The following is a 21,820-nucleotide window of genomic DNA, read 5'->3' as shown; positions in this document are numbered from 1 at the left end:
TAAAAAAATCTATATAAAAATAACTTAAAAAAAAAACCACATAAAAACACATCCTAGAGCTCCAACGGGAGCCCCTAGCAGGAGCTGTAACATTGTCATTTTTCCAAACGTGTTTTTTTAAATAATGCGGGACGTAATTTAAATTTTAAAATGATTGTTAATAGATAAAAATATCCATATAATTTTTAGATAATTACAACTAATTTCAAACTTTCAAAAATATAATTATAATTTTTAAAAATTCAAATAATCGTAAATTCTATATCAGAAAGTACTTTTTTAATTTTTTTTTAAACAAACATAACATGTTTCAAATTGTTTTAATTATATAATTACCAAACAATAAATAACCTTTTAAGCAAAAATTATTACTTAAGTGATGTACTATAAGTCCTAAAATTATAAATTATACTTCTCATCACAATCCCAAACATTCACTAAGTAGTTAAGGGAAGCTTAGTGCTTCAGAATGGGCCTAGTTTTTGGGCCATCTCTGCATGCACAGTTTCCGATTCATGCATATATAGGCCTGCATTTTGATGGAATAATAATATCTATATACACTAATCCATTAAAAATACAGCACTTGAACTCAAAAGCACAAATCAATTATATCCTGCATGTAGGAATTAGTTAAATTCGAAAATTCCAATTCCTACTTAACTTTCACTATAAAACTTCAATTTCCTCCTAATAATTAGCATGTGTCTGTGCATGCGTATTAGGGGCGTAAACTGTCCATATATGGTGTTTCTTTTTGTATCTTCAAATAGTAATACTAGGTACAAGTTCTAAATGTACGTATAAGCCTTTTGTAAAAATGTGAGCCCCATAAAAAATGAGTCTTTCATACTTTTCTACGGTGTGATTTACTTTTTTATAAATAGCTTGCGCAAGGCTTGTACATTTGAGATTTGTATATATCATTTCTCTTGATCAAGTTTTTATGAGCATACCGGTACTATTTTGAGAAACTTTATTAATAGAGTAATGCTACTCATCATCGCAACTTCTATCATCCTATGATGTGGCATTAGGTGATTGGAAATTATTTATTACATTTCACTTGTAAACTTATTATTTAATGTCACATCATGGGATGATGGGAGTTGTGATGATGAATATATTTTTTCTTATTAATAATATAATACAAATAATTAAATTTAACTATTTCTATCAGCTTAAAATTTTAGGATAAGTGATGATTTCACATACTATCAGAACAAATTAAGATCCTAACTTTGTTGATTCTACATTTTCCATCCCCCAGTTACTTAAATATTGATCTTAACACGTACATTTGCCGTTCCTACCTTAATTCGATTCATAAATAGATCAGGTACTACTGCAATATGTTAGTTAATTAGTTATCTTGTCCAAACCGCTAGCTCGTACTATTGGTCATTGTCAAGACCAATGCATCTACTAAATCGATCCTTCAAAGCCAAGTTCCTTCAAATTCCAAAGACAGTTCATCTAATCGCTAAACTTGACATGTACCTTTCATAATTTTCAGACTAAAAAAGAGTTTTTAAGTACTTTTGAACAGGATCAAAATGCTTTAAACCCCAGGTTGGTTTCTCGAAGCCATGCAACTCAACATGTACATGATATTTTAATAGATGGAATATGATCATTTTCGTGATATCAAGCTAAAATAACATCATCTTCATTGATTCCAATTAACGATCCATGCATCTTCGCACGACTAGCTATTAAAGGCCGGATTGATGATTCATGCAAATCCATCTTCGCACGACTATTATTAAACCTGGGTGCATCATGGTGACTGTACATTTGAAGGAACATGGAGAAAGAAAAATGACATTCCAAGGCATGCAATAACGATCCAATTACATTTTGTAGGCAGGAACAAAACGATCGATCGAGGAAATATTGAGCATACGGCATTGCATGCATATAAGGTTGGGCACAAAAGAGTATTACGCGCTTAAGTATTAGGTGAGAGAGAGAGAGAGATCAGAGAGAGAGAGAGAGAGCGAGCCTTTAATCATCAAGAAGTAGTCGAGCCAACCTCACCAATTATTGAAGTAGGTTAAAACCATGTAGACTACACTAGGGAGTTTAATTTCTATATATTGCAACGACTACCTAGCTAGCTAGCTAGAGTTTGTATACCATAGATATATAATAATATGAACCGATCGAAGTACTCTTATCGACTTAGTCCAAACAGCTAAGTACTGCATATATCTATACAAACATATATACATATATATATATATAATATATGAGAAATTCTATTTACAGTTCTGAGTGAGGATTGCAACGCAGTTCCATTAATGAATGAGAGTAAAAGGAGAAAAAATCATTTTAAAAATGATATTATTGTAATTTTAATTTTTTTTTAAACATAACTGTATAGGCTTGCATGAGTAGTCCCCAAATGGGGACTGTATGTAAACTAACTATATATATAATATATATATATATGCCGGTCTATTAATATTGTTGTATTATTATACTCGTACTTATAATTAATTGGATGATGTTAACAGTCGTAGTACTATCAATGTTGCCTTATATTATATAGACAAATTATAGTGTGTCTTATAATTTGTGTATTAATATAATATACATGTAGCTAGTTTCATATAGTTCTATTAATCCTTAGATTTTCATTAGAAAGCACGACCTAGTGGGCCATGTTTGGAGATTCAGGAAATCTTTAAACGTTAACAGCTGCATTACTTCAATCATATACTCGAGAAAGCACGAAGAACAAGTACTCTTAGGGTCGTGTTTTTTTATTAGAAAGCACAATTACACAATAACAAAACGATCATATATCGAGTAGTACTTCATTATCATGAAACAGTCTCTCATCATGAACTAATATAACCTGGGAGCGAGATCACATCTAGAGATCGGAGAGAGAGAGGGAGAGATCCAGTACAATAGATTTGTGGGCTCATTCCACTTACATGTGTTTTCATGCATGGAGGGGATGGCCCCATGTGCCTTGTCTCATTAATTTTCTTCGTGAATCTAGTACTAGTGTTCTACTCGCAGTCGCCCTAATTCACTACTCTATATGTCCAAAAACTGATTGGGACTTGCTCGGTCAGGTAGGATAGGACGAATCACAACAAAAGACCCAAATTAGTTCCCACTTCGATTAGCCTCATTGTCAATCGCTTTAAGCATGCCTGGTCTTTGTTTGGAGGAGTTGTTGGTAAGCAATTAGGAGAAGATGTATCACGTACAGGTCCGGCTTCAATGTAATTTGAATCTGAAGAAAAAAAAGGCAGCTTCGACAAGAAAAGACAAGTTAAGAGGTTTAGTGATGACTTAAATTCAGATGAAATGATAATATATGACCATATATTCATGATGTTTATTAATGTCTTGACTGTTTTTGAAATTTCCAATGTACTCCTGTGTATTCACGAGATTGTATATCAATTCACTTGAACAACTTGATTAGTTTTCAATCTTGTGATTATTTAAACAATCAAATACTTGAAATAAATAAATAAATTTGCATAACGCAACAATTGGTTACGAAGGGAAATTATTTGAAGAACCCCTCAAAGGTAAAACCTTACAGGACAACTAAACCCAAAAAAGACAATTTTATTATTTGAAAATCAAATTACAATTAAGTTCTCAATTACAAAACCTTAATCAATTGACTCTCTTACTTGACCAGATGTCTATCTACCATTACAATAGCAGTCAAAACATCTGATGATCTTGAAATATTGTCTTTTCTCCTGGAACTCAAGTGGTTGAAATCCAATCAACGATCCTCCAAACTTGGAGCCCGATCACACTCAAGTAGAGATGAACAATAAGATGAAAATTCTCAAGGAAATTTTCTCTCTCAAGCACACAAAATATCCTCTCAAAAATTCATGGCTAAAACTCCTTAAAGAGCTATTAAATTGAATCTATTTAAATATAAAGTTTGGAAAGAGTTCCAGTTGGGGTAGGACTCTACTAAAGGATCAAGTCTGTCGCGAGAACGTCTCTTAACGGTTTGCTGACATTTCGTAATAATTCTTCGCTGCAGCTATTGATTTCATTTCAATCTTTTATTCTGGATAAATGCAGATCTTTATAGACTCGATTTTCACATAACTGACTTATCTAAACAAATTCTAAGACTTTTAGTTAAACTTAATATTGTTATAGATAAAGTTAATAAATATTTTACATTCATCCACAATTATAAACACAATGATAAGATAAACTTTATCATTTCAGTCACCTCATTCTAACCAAATTCTTGTATTTATAATTTTCATATCATGCATGTAATTAAACTGTTGAATCGACCACGCGCGCAGGAGAGAGATCATGTATCTGGAGACGACAAGCATTTTCTTGAACCAATCACAATGGATCCATAGGTATAGCGGGCGATTAATTAGCATTTGAAGCTTTTGTATAAAAAGCAAGACTTTGATTAACCCAAATCATGGTAGTCAGTAAGATTCGAAGAGATTTTCCTCTAATAAATAAAGAGGAACTCAACGTCAATCACGCAATTAGCATGCTTGAGATAATCTAGCTCATGTGTAGCATGATACGTCATGGTGGACCCACGTATATACCTCCCTGATTACTTTCAAGTCATCACACACTCTTCCTCTAACGCTTACAAAGCTCTTAAAAAACGAGTTTTCCATGGAGTTCATGGTATATTAGGCGTCAGTTTTTCTAAACTACCTGGGCAACAGTAAACATGCAGATGGTTACGCTCGACATGTGGGTCATGGAAAAACTACGTGGGAGACAGATGGCCGGTGTTAGGTTTATACCAGATCGTACACAAGCTAGCTAGCATATAGAGTTCAGAGCAAAATACATCATTATTTTAAAGCTTTCCCTCCCTCTGTGATCTCTGTAGAGTGCTATGATAAGTATAATACTATAAATGATAATCTACGTACCATCCATCGTTAGTTTTCTTGTTCTGGGTTCCTTCCGGATATTAGGTAGTAAGGTATATATGTAACTTTTCTTCTCCTTGGGATTTTCGCAACTAACACACTCTCTTTTCTTGTTCCTCTTCTTTTGTGCATCCCCCTAATGATTAGCGATCTCTAAGTTATACAGCGCCCAAACTTTTTATCCTATATATATAGCTACTAGCTCCACATGCAGACACTACCAAGTCATCCACTTCCAACCCTCTGATCTGCTTCTCTGATCTCTGGAAGTGATCTCTCCCTCTCTCTCATGGCTGAGATTGATTATCTATCAGAACCAAATACTTCCATCACCACACCTCTTAAACTCTTTGGCTTCAAAATCCAGAACGTTTCTGAAGAAAACGACTCAGATTCAAGCAAAACCCCATCTAGGTTACATGAATCAGAAGCTTTCCAATCTACCGAAGGCCGAAAATTCGAGTGTCAATACTGCTGCCGCGAGTTCGCCAACTCACAAGCATTGGGAGGCCATCAAAACGCCCACAAGAAAGAAAGACAGCTACTAAAGCGCGCACAAATGCAAGCCAGTCGAAACCAGATGGGTGCTGCTTCACACCTCCGGCAAACCCCGATAATATCAGCCTTCACGCCACCACCACACTTCCTTGGTCCGGCGGTGGGGGCGCCGCCACAGTCCCCCTCGTGGTTTCTCATGTCTCATGCAGGTACAGCCACTCCAGCTTTCACCCTGCCAAGCGGTGGCGTGTATCATTCCGGGGCTACGACCTCGGTGCCTGGAAGGCGTGTCTATGCCGCCGGGGGAGTTGGGGAGCCTATGATGACGGTTTTCTCCCATGGGGTCGGGAACCATGCCGGAATTGTGCCGGGGGGGAGTGGGTTTGTCAGAGATGGTGGAGGTTCGCACTTTGACAGAGGTTTGGGCCTGGACTTGCAACTTGGCCTTGGACCTAGAGGGCCATAAGTTGGTCTTGAGTCAAGCCCATATTGATTCTTAAGGGAAATATGTGGAGTTAGGATCCTTGGGCATGTCGATTTCCAATTTTCCAACTTTCAAGAGTGAAACAATGTCATGTACATTCTCTCCCAAAAAAATAAAAAATAAAAAAATATATATATAATGAAATAAAAAAATCCAAAATTATCTACCACTTTCATTTTTTGTCTCCTACCCTTGTTCTCTTCCATTTTGTCCTTATATATATATATTAAATATATATATATATATATATAAATGGATGTAACATCATCATCTATCAGCACTTCAATCAAGTCTTTTTTAAATGAAAAAACAAAATCAAGAACTCATGGATAGTTACATCAGCATAATAAGATGCAAGTATAATAAAGATGTCATTTTTTTGACATTTTTCTTTTCTACTCTTAAAAGAAAACTTTAGAGACGTATTACTTAAGAATAATTCTTCTCATCAGCAGTTATTTACCCCATAACTCGAAAAAAAAGAAAAATATTGTCATTACTTAAACTTCACACAAATGTTACAGAAAAAGGTTTGGGCCGAATCCATCACGCTCGCATATGGGCCAATCCAGTACTGTTTGGAAGCCCAGATTAAAAACTTAAAAAAAAAAAAAAAAAAAAAAAAAAAAAAAAAAAAAAGGTGAAAAGATTCTACTTCGTGCTATCCTCTAATCCGTATTTTTTGTTTTTCCAAATACTATCTATCAGTACAGCTCCCAAACCAAAAGCGCAACAACCTTCGAAGCTTCAGACTGAACTGAACTGAACTCTCAGCCTCTGCTTCTGTCTTTGCAACTTCCCTACTTTTCTTCGATTCAAGTGTCCAGATTACAAAGAGGTTCGCTTCCGTTATTGTTGTTTTTGTTTTGTAATTTATTTTATCTTTTGCACTTTAAAATTCCGATACTTGGTATTTTAGAAGTGAAAAACAGCTTGTTTTGGCTGTGCTTTTCGCTCTGTAATTAGAACTGGCTGGGGTCAATGTTGGGTTTGAATGAAAAGTTGCAATTACGTGCTCATATGTTTCTTGTCCTTTTGGCCCCGTTTGGTTGCTGAGAAAATGTTGGAAAAGAAATGCATAAAATGAAAACAAACCTCGCCACCGAGTTCGAATGCTGAAGTTTTCATCAATATAACGATTTGGCTTAGCCGAGTTAAATTCTTCAACACTCGCCAAATATTGTTTTCAAAACTCGATGCCCACAAAAGGGGAGCAAAAGGAAATAAATATAAGAATTTCTTTGTAGCTCCTAAGTGACAAATTAATCGTTGACGCCTCATTATTCAAACCGTGGAAACCAACCATTTGATAGTGTGGTAGCTTTTGGTGTATAGGTCAATGTTGTATGCGGTCTCGGCCCCAAATTCTTGCATATCCTATCCAAGAAGCGCCAGTTGCCCTCATTTTCTCAGAAAGCGTTCCGTTCCAGCGAGGCTTTCTATACGTGCTTCATTGCCGGATAATAGCAATGGTGCAAAAATGGAGTATACTCCTTGGTTGATCGTTGGATTGGGAAACCCTGGTAATAAGTACCATGGTACAAGGCACAATGTAATGCAATACTTCCAGAAGGTACTTCACGTTTATATTTTTTTTCCTTTGTTCCATCTTAGTAATTGGTATTCTATTTATCAGGTTGGTTTTGAAATGATCGATAGCATTTCACGAGCAGAGGGCATATCAATGAACACAATACAGTCAAAGACCTTAATTGGAATAGGTGCTCATCAGCCCTATTCTTACTCATGTTGGTCATTTTTTTATATTCAAGTTTCCATTTTCATTGGGAGTGATGTTTATCCTGATTTCCTTTTGTGATCAGTACAGGTTCCATTGGCGAGGTGCCGATTTTATTGGCAAAGCCTCAAGCTTACGTGAATTACAGTGGAGAAGCAGTTTGTTCTTATCTTATATTTCATTTTATAGTTTGGTTTCTTAGTTTTATCAATGTCTTGATGGGTACATATGTTTTCTTCACAGCCAACATATGAAACTTCTCTTTGAGGGCTAAAAAAATTATTAGAATGACAATGTGCACCATTAGGTGAATGGATAAAACACATCAAATGGAAATGATGTAGGTGAAAAAGAATTGAAAAGAAAGATTTTTCTCACGACAAAAATACTTCCATGGTACTAAATAACCTTGACTTGCTTGTATAATATGGTCTGTTCCTCCTCTTTTTCCTTCAATCACTAGCAGGGTAAGCATGGTGAGTGTGATGTTGGAAGGCAAATCATTTTTTAGTTTCATAAAGGATAATTTGGAATTTCCAAGTGAATTCCATTGGAATCATATGTGGATTTTGCATAATGGTATTCTGTATCATTTATCTTCTGTTACCATTGATTTATGCAGAAGGTCATGGGTGGCTTTGCCGGTGTTTTTCTTGTTAAATCCATATAAATGCCTACACCATAATTCTAACCCCCCCCCCCCCCCCCCCCCCCCCCCCCAACCCAACTAAAGTACGAGCTACACATTCCAAATTATTGTTGTAACTTATCAACGTTGCGGATCTAGACCACTCAATCATAATTTAAATTGATGGGCTTTATCTTTTTGGTTATGCTTCAACTAATGCCTTTTAAGAGCATGCTACTGTGTTCTACAGTTGTTTTGAGCCAACTATAGTTCTGGTAGAAAGGTACTCACCATGAGGACTACAGAGTCCTGCCTATGTAATGCTCACTTTAAGTAAATAGTATCAGATCTTCCCTCCGTACGGGTGGTAAATTATACCACAACACAATTATACCTTGTTTTGGCATGTAGTAAATGAATAAATGATATCTTGATGTTGATTAAACATCTTTATCAGATGATGACAGTAAATACCTTGGGCATGGTTATATGTTGATTCAGCATATCAATATTATTACGATTGTCTGTGTTGTGTTTGTTTTACTCTATCTTATCTCTATACTCTAATCAAATGTCTCCCCCTTTCATTGGTAGAATAAGTGGATATGCACGTGTTTTCATTCCTAGGCACCTTAAGATGTTCATATATTATCCCTGACCTTTTCTTTTCTTTTCACCATCGATAAGGTTGGGCCACTTGCCGCATATTATCAAGTACCATTGCGTCATATTTTATTGGTATGCATTTTAATACCTTCATCCACTGTCTTGGTTGACAAATAACTTTTCATGACACTTTAAGTAGATTATTATGAAAATATATTTTATCCCGACCTACCCATGTAGGTTTATGATGAGATGAGCTTACCAAGTGGTGTTTTGAGGCTTCAGCCAAAAGGAGGACATGGCCATCATAATGGGTATATTCCTGGATATCACTTGTCTGATAATTAGTATGGTGTTAAGGATATTGTATTCTAGCAGGGAAAACTTTTACTAGCAACCTAGCAGATGAGGTGTTTAGTCTGCCAACATATCTGTTATTATGTTACAAATTAATGGGCGTTGCTAAGTGTGTTAAAATGAAGTGTTTATTTTTGGGTCTACATAACCCAAGGGTTTACTTTTCTCACCTATAAAGGTTGGGAATACCATTGAATTCAAAGCCATTGGCATGCAATATGAACTGTCTTCTTCTAATGATTATAGGTTTCTAGTAATCTCTCTTTTCCGACATAGTCTAGCAGCCTTGCTGGAATGGGAGAGATTTTGTCTTCGTGGAAATGGGGGAGATATTAGCTATGTAATTTCCCACACACATACATATGACTGCATGTTGACAAGTTTGAGTTTATTTGGGTTTATACTTCCAAGTTCCAACTAAACTAACATAACTGCATTTTTTATTATTTAAATTAAAAAAAAACTACAATCATTTAATTTTTGTGTTTTCTATCTTGTATTAGTCGTGTATGTTGATTCTAGAAAGGGCAGTAGTGTTGACAGCTTCCAAACGTTTACATCAAATAGAATCCATGTAATTAAAGTGAAACAGCTAAACTCGTTCTTCTCTCAGTTAAGAAAAACTTGATGGGTTTATCCAGTTTTACCATTCATTCAATTGCCTCATAGCATCTTAATTCTAAGAGTTAATAAATCTCTCATTCATGGCTAGAATATTCTATAACTAGTGGATCTCTTTTTACAGAATGAGGAGCGTAATGGAGCATTTGGATGGTTGTCGACAATTTCCTCGGTTGTGCATAGGTCAGTCCCTTAAGTACCATCACTTGCATACAAAAGTATTTCCTTAATTTGGAGAGCTCCACATCCCGTCATCGAAAAGTTCAAGACTCTTCATGTTTGCAGGCATCGGAAATCCCCCTGGAACCATGGACTTAAAAGCTTTTCTTCTCCAGAAGTTTAGTTCAGTAGAGCGCAAACAGGTTTGTTATTGTCAACGTGGTATTGCCTAGTGTTCTCTGCCTTTGGAAATATATGCTACGTCATATATATCTTATTTGGGTCCTTCTAACTGTTTTGCATTCCTGCATAAATTATGCTAGTCTGAGGCATTAATAGTTTTGGTATTCCACAATAATCTGTAGGACAAATGGCACCTTCCAGCCCCCTCCTATAAGAGAATGGCATGGTGGGTGTGGCATTTAAGATCGCAGCAAGTGTTTAACTTACCAATAAAGAAAACGATATACTAACTAGGCTAAATTTATGTTCCTCTGGTGCATGTGGCTGTTAAGATGGTTCTAATCACCGCATGAAATTTTGTGGAGTTGCTTGCTCAAGTGTATATCTTGGTGCATGTGTCTGCATTTTCACTTTTTTTTTTTTTTTTTAATTTTGTAGAGTAGTACTTATCAAAGATTTTTAACTGTCAGTAGCTATCTGGACAGATTGATGCAGCCCTTGAACAAGGGGTTGAGGCTGTCAGGAGCCTGGTACTCCGTGGATTTAGTGAAAACATCAATAGATTTAATTTGGGGCAGAAATACAAGTATCATAAAGTCTGATTCTAACGGATGGAAGGATTGAAGAAAGATACAAATAGTCAATCCGACGCTATTACAAGTCGCCTATCGACGTTATCCTTGCGTGTTTTGCTCGGTTGGTTGCTTCTCATCTTTGAGCCAGGAGGTGAAACTTCCTGCAGTATTCTTCCTTATACCAGCAACCGAAGAGGTGTAATAATCTTTCACAATTTTTTTATAGCACGTTAAACTTAATTTCCCCAATTGATGGAAGTTTATGTCATGCAAGGTGCACTAAAATGCTTGTTCGTCCTTCAAAGGTTTATGGCCTGATTGACGTAACTCCAGTATAAAAAAAAAAAAAAAAAAAAAAAAAAAGCTTGCTGAATTCTTCAGACTACGAGTGTAGTTTGGACCCTTTCTTATATACGATTTGGTCACAAGGAGCCTAATTTGCAGCCATATGTAAATCGATCAAATGGCCGACTTGGCAACTTTTTTGTCAAAATCACAACAAAAATGTCCTTTTGAAAAAGAGTTGTGTTACACAGAAGTTTAATCTACATACCACTTAAAAATATGTAATTTTATTTATCTTTATATTTTATATTTCAATTCAATATGATATCTGTAAAAAAATAAAATTATATATTTTTAAATAGCAGGGTGGAGCTTATATCTATAATTTTTGTTTGAAAAAACGACTTTGTTGTTGCCCTCAACGTACGATCCATGAATGGTCCGCAGGCACTCCCTACCAAAAACCCTAAACTTGAAGAATCCCATCCCTATGGGATCCTATAAAATCGGGTAGATCCTAAACGTCCATCATGAATACCAACTAATCAGACGGTTGTTATGGACTCGATCAATTTGTTTTTCTATTTTTTTTTTAAAATGGCCTCAATTAGAACGTTGAAACTTCCCAAAAGGTTAAAAAGAAGATTGGAAAGTGACGCACGGGCCTATCTTTATCTCTCTCTGTCCCTTACCCTCTCCTGAGTCTATCAGACCGTTGCAAGATCAAATTTTTAATTACAAAAGGTGAAGAGAGAACCCCAATAAGAAACTACAAAAGCTATTCAGTCAATCGATGCTCTGCCGAACCTCAAGTTCATCAGCAATGGCAGAGACCAACGGCTCTTTGCCGCAAACCCATCAACCGAATCCCGTGCTTCAGTCTCTCTTCCACGCCCTCGACCCCATATCTCTCATCCGCTCTCAGAATTCAAACTCCAATCAACCCGTTCCGCTCAGACTCATTACGGAGAGCTTTATCATGGAGAGAGGCCCCAGATACCGTGCTTACGCTGAGCTGCGAGAAGCAAAGCTAAGAATGAAGGAAATAAAGCAACATGAACCGGAACCGTACGAGCCAAAGCTAACCCCTCCAAAGAAACAGGTAAAGTTTCAAGGGAGTTCTGTCTCTAGGCCCCAAAGGTCCTCCCTTCTTGCGCAGTCGGTGCCCGATTTCGCAGCAGCATTGCGAAAAGAGAACCGGAAGCCGGTGATGACCCTTCCATCAGTGCAAGAGATGACACCGCCATCAAAGAACTGGTCCAAAGCTAATGGGGTTCTGTCCAATTCAAGAGGGAGCAAGTCGGCAAGTGCAGGGGAGAAGAGGGGTGGTGGTGCTGGGGGATTGATGGCAAGGAAGAGCTATGCTAGTGTTGAGGAATTGAAAGGGCTGTCCTCGACCGCGGCGAATGCAATTAATGGAGAAAACCGGGGTGGAAGGAGCAGAAGAGGGATGGGGAAGACTGTTCTGGGGTACAGACAGTTTTGAACGTCCCGGTCGTGGCGGACCTGGCGGTATTTTTTCATATAGGATTTACAATTCATTCGTTCTTCTTTTCTTATTTGGAATTGGGTTTGTTTCACGAGTTTTTTAGAGTAATCTTTCACGGCGTTCTCCAGATGTTGAAGATGAAGTTGTTTCTTTTAGCTATGGATGTGAATGTCAGATATGATTGTAACATACTGATGGAGATCCCGTGGATCTCTCTCTCTTCTTCCGTAATGGGATTTTAAAGACTTGAGGACATGGCCATCTGTCTGTATTGTTTGAAATTCCGTCTAAAAGCTTTATGGAAAAAAGGGGTTAATTGGCATTCAATCTTTAGACTCACTGCATTAAATGCTACTGTAGATGGTATAAGGTCGAGCTCCACTTGTTATGTCTGTATCTCTCTCTCATAATTATAAAAGTATTTAAAATAGAAAATTATAATTATTACAAAATTAACCATTTGTCGATGACCAAGCCACAAAAGAGATCCTTCTGACTGTTCTTATAAAATTGTAACAATCCTGCTTTGAAACAATGGACAGGCTCATTTCGGAGTGAGTTATCCCAGACTGAAATTTCACTAAACAAAAACCATTTTACAAACGGTTTGGCTATTTCAAGACAAGTTACATCCAAGAAGGCCTGTCTTTTTGGACAGTGCTAATCTTTTCAATCCAGTAGCCACTTTCAATAAATACAATTGATCAGTTTGTACAAAATCTTCATGGTTTATTTAACGGAGAAGGTCTGGTGAGTCAGCATACGAAATTTCAAAAGGAACCTGGCCTGCCATCCAAAAGGTCCATCACAATTTCCTCAATCAAGATTTGAAGTATGTCCCCATCAATTTCGGCACCAGTCTCAAATGCTTCAGTATCAAAATCTGTCCATTTCCTCAAGGAATGACTCATCTCCAATTCTATTATCTCATCTGGAATCATCCCAGCCAAATCTGTCCACCTTCTAACCTCCTCTGCAGCATCTAGAGTCAACTTCTCTGTACCCATGTGTAATGGCAACCTTGACCATGTCTTGAATCCGGAGTTACAGTATTGACCATATTTTGAGTCTAAACATTCTACGATCAAGTCAAAAAGAAATGTCCGTAGGTGGTTTCTTTCTTTGGTGTCCTCCAACCCAATAAAGCCAATATAATTTGTCCATGCAGTACGACCAAAAGATTCCATTCCATCAAGGAGATGAGGGCTAATAAGAAAACCTTTCATTCCATCAAAAGTATGCGGGGTTGCATTTCCAAACAAGAGTTCAGCATTCAAGATTACCTCCTTTGCTTGAGCAACCTTAATTCCCGTCAGCCCTGGCCCAGTAAGATTCAGGATGTCCAATATTTTCGAGACATGTCTGACATAATCGACTACCATCTGTCTACTTTCCATCCCTTTATTTGATGAGGTTGCTGAGTCCCAAAAACCGGCATCAGGTGCCAGTGGTTGTAACTGGTTATAGGAGTAATCCATAAGGTCGGGACACAACCTATGTCTGGGAACTGCAAGCAAAGATTGGAGGCAGAAATAAGAACACTTAGAAGAAATTGAAATCATATGTATGGGAAAGAAAAAGGATGTGTTTCAACAATTCATTTCAGAGATCAGTCAATCTAAAGCGGGTATACAAAGGCACTATGTATTTCTTTGTCCTCCAATCTCTAGAATGTTATTCGAGAGCTTTTTTTCACCTGGGCTTTCATCCAGACTACTAGAAGAAAACGAGGCCTCAAGAACAGATCCAGGGCTAAGATGATGACTTTGACATGAACTTCCAACCAGCCCATCTATCTCTGCTTTAGTCTGAAGAAAGAAACGAGAGAAACTGCACTTGTTAGGAATAGACAATTGCTAAAACACTATTCACTCAACAATAGCACAAAATCAAAGGGCATAAAGGACCAATAATAATCATATTTGAAAGCCAGCTATTAAACAATCAAACAAGCAGGCATATAAAATTCTTCCTAATCGACAAGGAAAACCTAGCTGAAGAAAGGAGCAAATTAAACTAATTGTCAGCAGTTTCCAGACACTTTAAATGCTAACCGACTGTTTGACACAAGTCGTCCTTTCATCCTAATGGTAAAAGACACTTTTATTATCCCAGTAAATGGTTAAGGTAATGATTCGTTTCCACCAAAGACGATTTTTAATAGGCTTACAAGTTGAGACATACGTGTTCCAATGGTATCTCTACATGCATTCATTGACAGAAAAGGCAAAATATGGAATTAAAAATCCCAGTTAAAATAATAACGCCTTTTGGTTCTGCGTGGGTGGGTTGAATTGTCCAAACAGTAAAGATTTGGCTGAAGTAAAGCAACACGGCTGAACCACACAAACATAAGTTATGAAAGATGCTAGCATGATCAGTACCTTGAAAGCTATATCCTTATTGAACATATGACCATCCTGAGAGCAAGGTTGCTCTGCTGTGAAGGCAGATATTAACTCTTGGAGAATTATAGCAGCGGATGTCTTTACTGGAGCACCATTTATCAACTCTTCATCTTCTTGACGAGTCAATTCCTTCCATTTTTGTTCCAGAAGGACCCCTAAAGCATCTCTTGTCAATGGCAATGGCCTTTGAAAAGGTATCTTCCCATTTTCATCCCTCATTTTCTCCTCTATTTTTGCAGGAATTCCAGTCTTGTGCCTTGCAGAGGAATTGAATGTAAAAGAAATCACATCGGTTTCCTTATTTCCATCAGCTCTTTCTCCATCTCCTCGACCAGCTAATCTACCACTCACAATATTTTGGTTCATGGATTGAGCATTAAGTCCCATGCATTTTCCATTCGAAGTATCAGTCCAAACATTTCTTTCTTTTGCAATAGTTGAACTGACAAAACCTGTACTTTCAGTTTGCCCGCTTGCATTTATTGTTCTCCTTTTTCGCACCGGAGTCCTTAACTGCGGTAAGGATTCATCCTGTCCATTACAAACCTTCTTCACTGTGTCAAACCCAGAAGTGTCTACCTTACTAATCACCCTGGGCCTGGTTCGGCCGGTTAGACTTCGGTTCAAAGTGACAAAATCTTTGGTCCCAGTAGCAGCATTTCCAGCTGATGAGACTCTTCGGCTCTGCAGATTACTTAGTTTAGACCTAGGTGGAATCTTATCCCTGCCTAACAACATTCGATCCACTGTTTGCACCTTCTGCTTGAAAGCCATGGAAGATGTTTTGTCTCCTTGAGGCTTGCATGTGTGGCTCAGTAATTGCAATTGCCGTTGATCTTCGTGTGATAGAGGCACTCTTTCTGTAATTGGATCATTATTGTCTTGTAGATTGTCCTTTGCTTTGGCAACAAGAGGAACGACCTGGTCCTTACTTCTTAGGAAAAATGCCTCCCTTTCTTGCTCATGGGAGGATTCAGGTGGCCTTGGTTTACTCCATCCAGAATCCTGAGAAGCAACAACATTTGAAGCAAAAAAAGCAGATGGCTTTTCCTCTGCATTTGGTCCCAAGGCCACCAAATTACCACAATTTGTACAAGATGTCTGCCCCATCAAAGGATGGGCTAAACCCCCATTATAACTGGGTTGTTCTAATGTATCTGGTGACATAAACCAGGTTCTCTCTGTCTCCATCTCATCCTTGGGAGAATGATACAAAGAACTTGAATAAGCAAGAGCGCATTTAGCTCTGTTTGTAGCTTGCAGGCCTGGTTCCAAAATCTTAGTAGCAGCACCAATTAATCGAGAGCTTCGAGGCACATTCCTCCCAGAGGAAATCCTTGAACTCTTCACCGGAGAAGCAAGCTTTGGGTGATAATGATGGTGCTTTCTCGACCGTGACAAAACACTTTTAATTTGTAATGCCTCAGCTCCAAACCTAGTTACTGTCTGTCCCTCAAACAGCCCAGTCTTTCGAAGCTTCTGAGGCCTCGATTCCTGCTTGGTTCCTCCTTCGTCCCGATTCAACTCCTCCTTATAAAGCCCACCATGACTAGCCACAAATTTCTCCTCTTCAATACCATATTTATCAGAGAATGAAGGTTTCTTAGGCTTATCTCGATGCACAGTCGGCATGGATTCAAGACCCATTAGCCTAGCAACCAAACCAGGAGTCCGCATTTCATTCTTTTTCTCCAAATCCAACCGACGATTTCCAGTTTTCTTCACATTTGGGAAACCCCCGCTGTTCTCATCAGCAATCTATGATTCAAACATAACCGGAATGCCAAATTACAAAACAATAAACAAGGAGCTTTACAAGTAGAAGAGGGGCAGAAACAAAAATTCATAACCAAGAGACATACCAAACAGCAAGAACTCATATTTCTACAAAGTAAAATGCATACCAAATGGAGCTTGGAAATGGGCATCTTCTCATCCCCTTTAAACTTCGAGGAAGCTTTCTTTGCTCGAACTAATACACACAAGACAAAAATCAATTTTTTTTCCAAGGGGAAATTTGTATTTTTGTTTTTGTGTGAACATAGCGAGAAATATAGTGAGAAATTATGAAGCAATGAGGGGTTTTGTCCCGTGGATAAGAGAGTGACCTGGAGGAAGGAGCTTCTTGGAGAAGAGCTTCTTCTTTGCGAATCTCCGGTTCCAATCAAAAAGCTGAAGGAAGATCCCAACACAACCACCAGGCCTATGCGTCCTCTTCTCTGTAGTAATGGCCAAAGAGGACGACGCGTCCCCGGTGTTCTCATTCATTTCTCCAAACCGGAAGGACAAATCCCCAAATCACCTCAACCACTCATATACAAGCAAAAAAAAAAAAAAAAAAATCACTAAAGCCTCCAAATTTCTCAAACCCAACCTTGCATTGTCATTAAAACATGCATTTACAGAAACCGAAACTACATCCCTAACTCTCTTAGAACTTTGAAGAAACAGCGCCGAGTTCTCCAATCAGACTCGAAATCCAGAGAGGAACTAGCGATAGCACAAATCCTAAAACATGAACCTTCCGTACAGAAATAACAATACCAATGCCAAATCTAATCAACAAACCAAAAAGCTGAATCCGGAAAGCAACACTTCGGAGCCAGCAAAACAACGACGCACGCTCCACGAAGCACAGGTGAAGAGAGAGAAAGAGAGGGAGAGAGAGAGAGAACGCTGCCAGTAGTATCTGTATTTACAACGCTGCACACAACAACGACCTGAGCCCAAAAAGCTTTCGGTACAACAAAACTCGGAAAGCGATTGTCGACGAGAAGAGAAGATGAAGGGGGAAAGAGAATGGAATCTTATGTATGTTTTCGAATAAACTTCGCAAAGCTGCCAAAGCTCCACAGATTGAAGAAGCTCGAGACTCTGTGTGAGGCTCTCTGTCTCTCTGCCACAGGGCTGAGCGCGCATGAGAGAGAGAGAGAGAGAGAGAGTTGAGTGACTAGGATAAGCTCTGAGGGGGGACAAAGAGAGGACCCCACGCGCACCAGATTATTGGTCAACACCTACGCAGCTATTTCATGATAATAAAATATGTTATAGTTTTTATAAAATATTTAATTTTACAATAAAAATAATTTTACGATTTAATTTATCATATTAAATTAGATAAATGTATAATTAAATTAGATCAGTTTTAATTTATTTTTATAAAAAAAATTTATAATTAAAATATTTTTCCATATTTAAACATACGAAAATATAAATAAATGTATATGTTATTATCGAAAATTAGTAGTTGATGGGTTTTGCGACTGCATGTTATTAATTAAGAAGAAGTGAACGAGGAGAGAATACAGCAGAGATGGTGACACCGCTTTACTTTAGAGCGACCAACATTGGCTTTATATTTGGCTAAACCCGGTCTAATGATTAGCGATGGGCATGTCCTTCGAAACAGCCATGCATGCACGTAATTGTTCTACTTTTACGTCTACGTTTAGCTCCACATAAAGTCTTCAAAAAGAGTAACCATAGACCAGCAATCATAGATGCATGACTTGTTTTCGCCATTGCTCTCTTTATTTTATAGAAATATTTTTGTTTTAAAATATAATTGCTTCAAAAGTTGAAAATAATAATCGTAGCTTCCTTATTTTGAAATTTTCTCTCAAAAAGAATTAAATTATATGGTCAACTCAAACGCAATAGGTTAAGCTAAACAAATTAGCCATTTAAATTCTAACACGACCTATTTAAAAATTCGGTTATTCGAAACAATCAATTTTAGTATATAAATAGGTTGAGCTGACTCGCATAATCTATTTAATATAATTAACATAATTTTACATTAAAATTGAAATTTATTTTTATTAATAGTCACAATATCTAAAAAAAAATTTAATACTACATACTAACAAAAAAAAATATCAATATTTTCAGATTTTAACCTATAATAAATCAATATTATAAACCCAACAATAACAAATATGAGTATAAGTCTAAAATTACAATTCTAATAATAAAAATAAAAGCATATTAAGAAATATCAATATTACAAGTTATTGCAGGTTGATTTCAAATTAAACGGATTGATTTCAGATTAAGCGAGTCAATATTACAAACTCAACAATAACAAATATGAGCATAAGTCTAAAATTACAATCCTAACAATAAAAACATAAGCATATTAAGAAATATCAATATTACAAATATTAAGCGGATTAATCCGTTTATTAATTATGTCTTAACAAGTCAATTCGTTGCGACTCGAACTTATTTATATTAAACATAAATCTGCTAATTTTGCATTGTATTTGTATTGGATTGATGGAGATGTCACATGATATTGACACTCCTACTCCGAGATCTTATTTAATGATCAAACGGATATGAAGCCACTGCCGAATCCATATGCAAAATCGGGCATTAATGCAGTCCTCGCCACACAAACTTACGAATAATAAACTGGTCAATTTATTTCTTGAAAGCAATAATGCTTCGATATTGATGTAACTGTTGTCGTCAATTTAGTACCTCCATGCATATAGTGTACACGAGTAAGCAACTCATTTTCTCTTGCATGCATGTATCCAAAAATATTTCAGATCAGCGTACTCAAAAAGTAAATTCACAATGGGCAAGCAAACACCAAAAAGGAGACAACCATTGCATGAAAGCAATCTTTGCCTGTCATGCTGTAGTACTACTCGATCCAGAGCATGCATGTGGTTTGCATTATACCATCATCCGGATCCGGCCTCATCCCCCACCTCAGCAGCCTCACTCCTATTTTCCTCTATTCTCATAAGAGAACCGCTAAGACATAAAAGATCCCGTTGGGAATCCTGTTCATCTATCTCGTTCCAATTGTTATTTTTATGTTTTAGTTTTTTTTGGTTACGTAATGATTAAGAAAATATTATTAAATAATATTTTTTTAACGGGATCACCCAGCGGGATCCTTAGCATTGCTCAAAGAAAAATTTACACACTAGTAAACATATAAATTGACGGAGTTTCATGAAATTCGTTAGATCTATTTTATAATAAAAATAACTTCATAATCTGACGTATCACATTAAATCATATCAATTTATGATTTATTTTTGTATTATCGTTGTGTAGCTAAAATATTTTTCACCTCAGAACTATATATTATGCAGTCTTAGACACTCTTTCCTGGCCCTTATTGGCCTTTTTCTAATGGGTAGCTATCGATGAATCCTCCTAATACGTGCATTCTTTTTTTTTTTTTTTTATATATATTTTTAATCCCTTAAATATTTTAAAAAAATTATAATATCATTAAAAAATACTTTCTTAATCATCAAATAAGAAAATAAAAATAAAAACTGTTCGGTACTCGTCGTCGGAACCCCTAATTTTCTTTTTCTAATTCAACAATTTTGCGAAGTTGAACAGTGCTAGTTCTCCTTTTGAGGAACCAAATAAAACCAAAAAACATAAAGCTACTGAATCAGGCCGCCCAAATCAAGCCACGACAAGATCCTGACGAGAAAAAACAAAAAACAAAAAACAAAAACAAAAAAACTTTGACAAAATCCTTTTTACAGTTTTACAGTTGGGAGGAATAATAACAGGTTGCCTCTCAGCTTGGACAATTCCACGTAAAAATGGTCCTAAAAGTCCATGAATTAAGGTCCATCAAAGAGGGCTAATCATTAACACTCATTAAGAAAAAGGTCTTATTAACTCAAAAACTTCTGATATGTTTTATCTTCCCAACAAGTTGTAATTTTGATTTGAGCCATCTTTCTTTAACACTTCATGATGCCAGACGTTGCATTATAATGGAGAGCAAACAAACATTAATGGTGCAAACTGATCCATTTCATCTGTTCGAGCTTTGTTTTCCTGATTGTAGTAGGAATTAGACCCTTTCAATCGAACAAAAGGTAGTCTGCTAATGATGAGTCTTATAAATTGGTGGCGGCCGAAGCTCTCACAAAGAAATCAATGCTTGAATCCACATTAATTCATCCATCCTCATGAATCCTCACGATATATGGATATAAAGGATCATGAGAAAATGATGTTATTGCAAAGCTAGCTCATCTAATAATTAACTGAGTCCATGCATATATAATTGATTCGAACCATGCATGCGCAAGGCAATCTATATAATCATTGACTCATCCTGTGGAAACATGTGGGACCAACACAACTAGCATGTCCTAGTTTCCCAACGCAGATCATATCATATGCATACAAATAAAATGATAAATACACCCAAAAAAACAAGAAGAAACGGCCGGGCCATGAGAAAATGACATGATGAGCACATAAGATCATGGAATTGGAATTCATTGTGCAGGGAAAAACAAAGCAAAACAAAACAAGCTCAAAAGGTAGAACAGAGAAAAAGTTGTCAATTCATTATCTCTCAAAATCAAATTCAAAGAACATTTCAAACACTCCTCCACGCATATAATAGCGATCAACTACCTAATCTTAACCTTTTACTCCTCATCATGTAAAGAACATAAGATCAGATATTAAGGGAACCAAATCAAAGTATGTACATGACCATGAGTGATCAAATATCAAAAGCATAAAAAGAAGAACAGCATGCATGGGACAGCCATGAAAGTAACCGTTACCTGTCATTTACCGCTCCAAAGCATGTGCACTTGAATAGTTGAATTATGCCATTGCTTGTCCCTTCCATCATATAATATAGGTCTCTCATCTATTTTTCTTATTGATACAAACCCTTTAGTACTCCTCCACTTTCTAGATGCATGTATTTTAACTTCTTAATTACACATCAAGATGAATATACAAGTAAAAACCATTCAATCCACACAATTTGCAAAGTTATATCGACAGGAAGTAGATACCATAGATCATTAATTAGAGCAATTGAAGTCTGTCACTTCCTAGTATTTACTATTTAAT

The 21,820-nt window shown here is 36.8% G+C and overlaps 4 protein-coding genes across 6 annotated transcripts; 3 read left to right on the top strand and 1 right to left on the bottom strand.

Moving 5' to 3' along the window:
- Positions 1-4,810: 4,810 nt before the first annotated feature.
- Positions 4,811-6,064, top strand: LOC121252308 (zinc finger protein GIS3-like). The gene has a single exon (XM_041151905.1). The coding sequence runs from the start codon at positions 5,209-5,211 to the stop codon at positions 5,881-5,883; it is 675 nt and encodes a 224-aa protein (XP_041007839.1). The 5' UTR covers positions 4,811-5,208; the 3' UTR covers positions 5,884-6,064.
- Positions 6,065-6,549: 485 nt separating this feature from the next.
- LOC121252296 (chloroplastic group IIB intron splicing facilitator CRS2-A, chloroplastic-like) lies at positions 6,550-11,036 on the top strand. Of its 3 annotated transcripts, XM_041151885.1 has the most exons (10): positions 6,550-6,739; positions 7,237-7,474; positions 7,538-7,622; positions 7,730-7,797; positions 8,955-9,005; positions 9,114-9,187; positions 9,976-10,034; positions 10,137-10,213; positions 10,376-10,419; positions 10,679-11,036. In XM_041151885.1, coding segments are annotated over exons 2-10 (693 nt in total). In that variant the 5' UTR covers positions 6,550-6,739; positions 7,237-7,240; the 3' UTR covers positions 10,680-11,036. The 3 variants fall into 3 exon arrangements, with proteins under 3 accessions (XP_041007819.1, XP_041007817.1, XP_041007818.1); XM_041151883.1 differs by lacking the exon at positions 10,376-10,419; XM_041151884.1 differs by lacking the exon at positions 10,376-10,419 and having other exon boundaries at positions 6,551-6,739; positions 7,237-7,453.
- Positions 11,037-11,720: 684 nt separating this feature from the next.
- LOC121252305 lies at positions 11,721-12,795 on the top strand. Its single transcript, XM_041151901.1, has one exon. It carries the CDS (start codon positions 11,847-11,849, stop codon positions 12,537-12,539), a length of 693 nt encoding a protein of 230 aa, XP_041007835.1. The 5' UTR covers positions 11,721-11,846; the 3' UTR covers positions 12,540-12,795.
- Positions 12,796-13,094: 299 nt separating this feature from the next.
- Positions 13,095-17,858, bottom strand: LOC121252166. Its single transcript, XM_041151664.1, has 5 exons — positions 17,059-17,858; positions 16,855-16,922; positions 14,927-16,708; positions 14,239-14,350; positions 13,095-14,049 (listed from the first exon to the last, which is right to left on the bottom strand). The coding sequence occupies exons 1-5, from the start codon at positions 17,216-17,218 to the stop codon at positions 13,313-13,315; spliced, it is 2,859 nt and encodes a 952-aa protein (XP_041007598.1). The 5' UTR covers positions 17,219-17,858; the 3' UTR covers positions 13,095-13,312.
- Between the last annotated feature and the right edge of the window lie 3,962 nt (positions 17,859-21,820).

Source organism: Juglans microcarpa x Juglans regia, chromosome 2S (assembly GCF_004785595.1).
Source record: "Juglans microcarpa x Juglans regia isolate MS1-56 chromosome 2S, Jm3101_v1.0, whole genome shotgun sequence".
Taxonomy (NCBI): domain Eukaryota; kingdom Viridiplantae; phylum Streptophyta; class Magnoliopsida; order Fagales; family Juglandaceae; genus Juglans; species Juglans microcarpa x Juglans regia.
This window is presented reverse-complemented; position numbering and strand designations above follow the sequence as displayed.

What these genes read in the sequence shown, in the direction of transcription:
- LOC121252166 (XM_041151664.1), bottom strand. Translation starts at nt 17,218, where the DNA reads ATGAATGAGAACACCGGGGACGCGTCGTCCTCTTTGGCCATTACTACA. An exon ending in ATAAGGATATAGCTTTCAAG is followed by an intron (nt 14,351 to 14,926) that starts GTACTGATCATG and finishes TTCTTTCTTCAG; the next exon opens with ACTAAAGCAGAGATAGATGG. An exon ending in TAGTCTGGATGAAAGCCCAG is followed by an intron (nt 14,050 to 14,238) that starts GTGAAAAAAAGC and finishes CTTTGCTTGCAG; the next exon opens with TTCCCAGACATAGGTTGTGT.
- LOC121252296 (XM_041151883.1), top strand. Translation starts at nt 7,241, where the DNA reads ATGTTGTATGCGGTCTCGGCCCCAAATTCTTGCATATCCTATCCAAGA. An exon ending in AAAGACCTTAATTGGAATAG is followed by an intron (nt 7,623 to 7,729) that starts GTGCTCATCAGC and finishes TGATCAGTACAG; the next exon opens with GTTCCATTGGCGAGGTGCCG. An exon ending in GTTCAGTAGAGCGCAAACAG is followed by an intron (nt 10,214 to 10,678) that starts GTTTGTTATTGT and finishes CTATCTGGACAG; the next exon opens with ATTGATGCAGCCCTTGAACA.
- LOC121252305 (XM_041151901.1), top strand. Translation starts at nt 11,847, where the DNA reads ATGCTCTGCCGAACCTCAAGTTCATCAGCAATGGCAGAGACCAACGGC.
- LOC121252308 (XM_041151905.1), top strand. Translation starts at nt 5,209, where the DNA reads ATGGCTGAGATTGATTATCTATCAGAACCAAATACTTCCATCACCACA.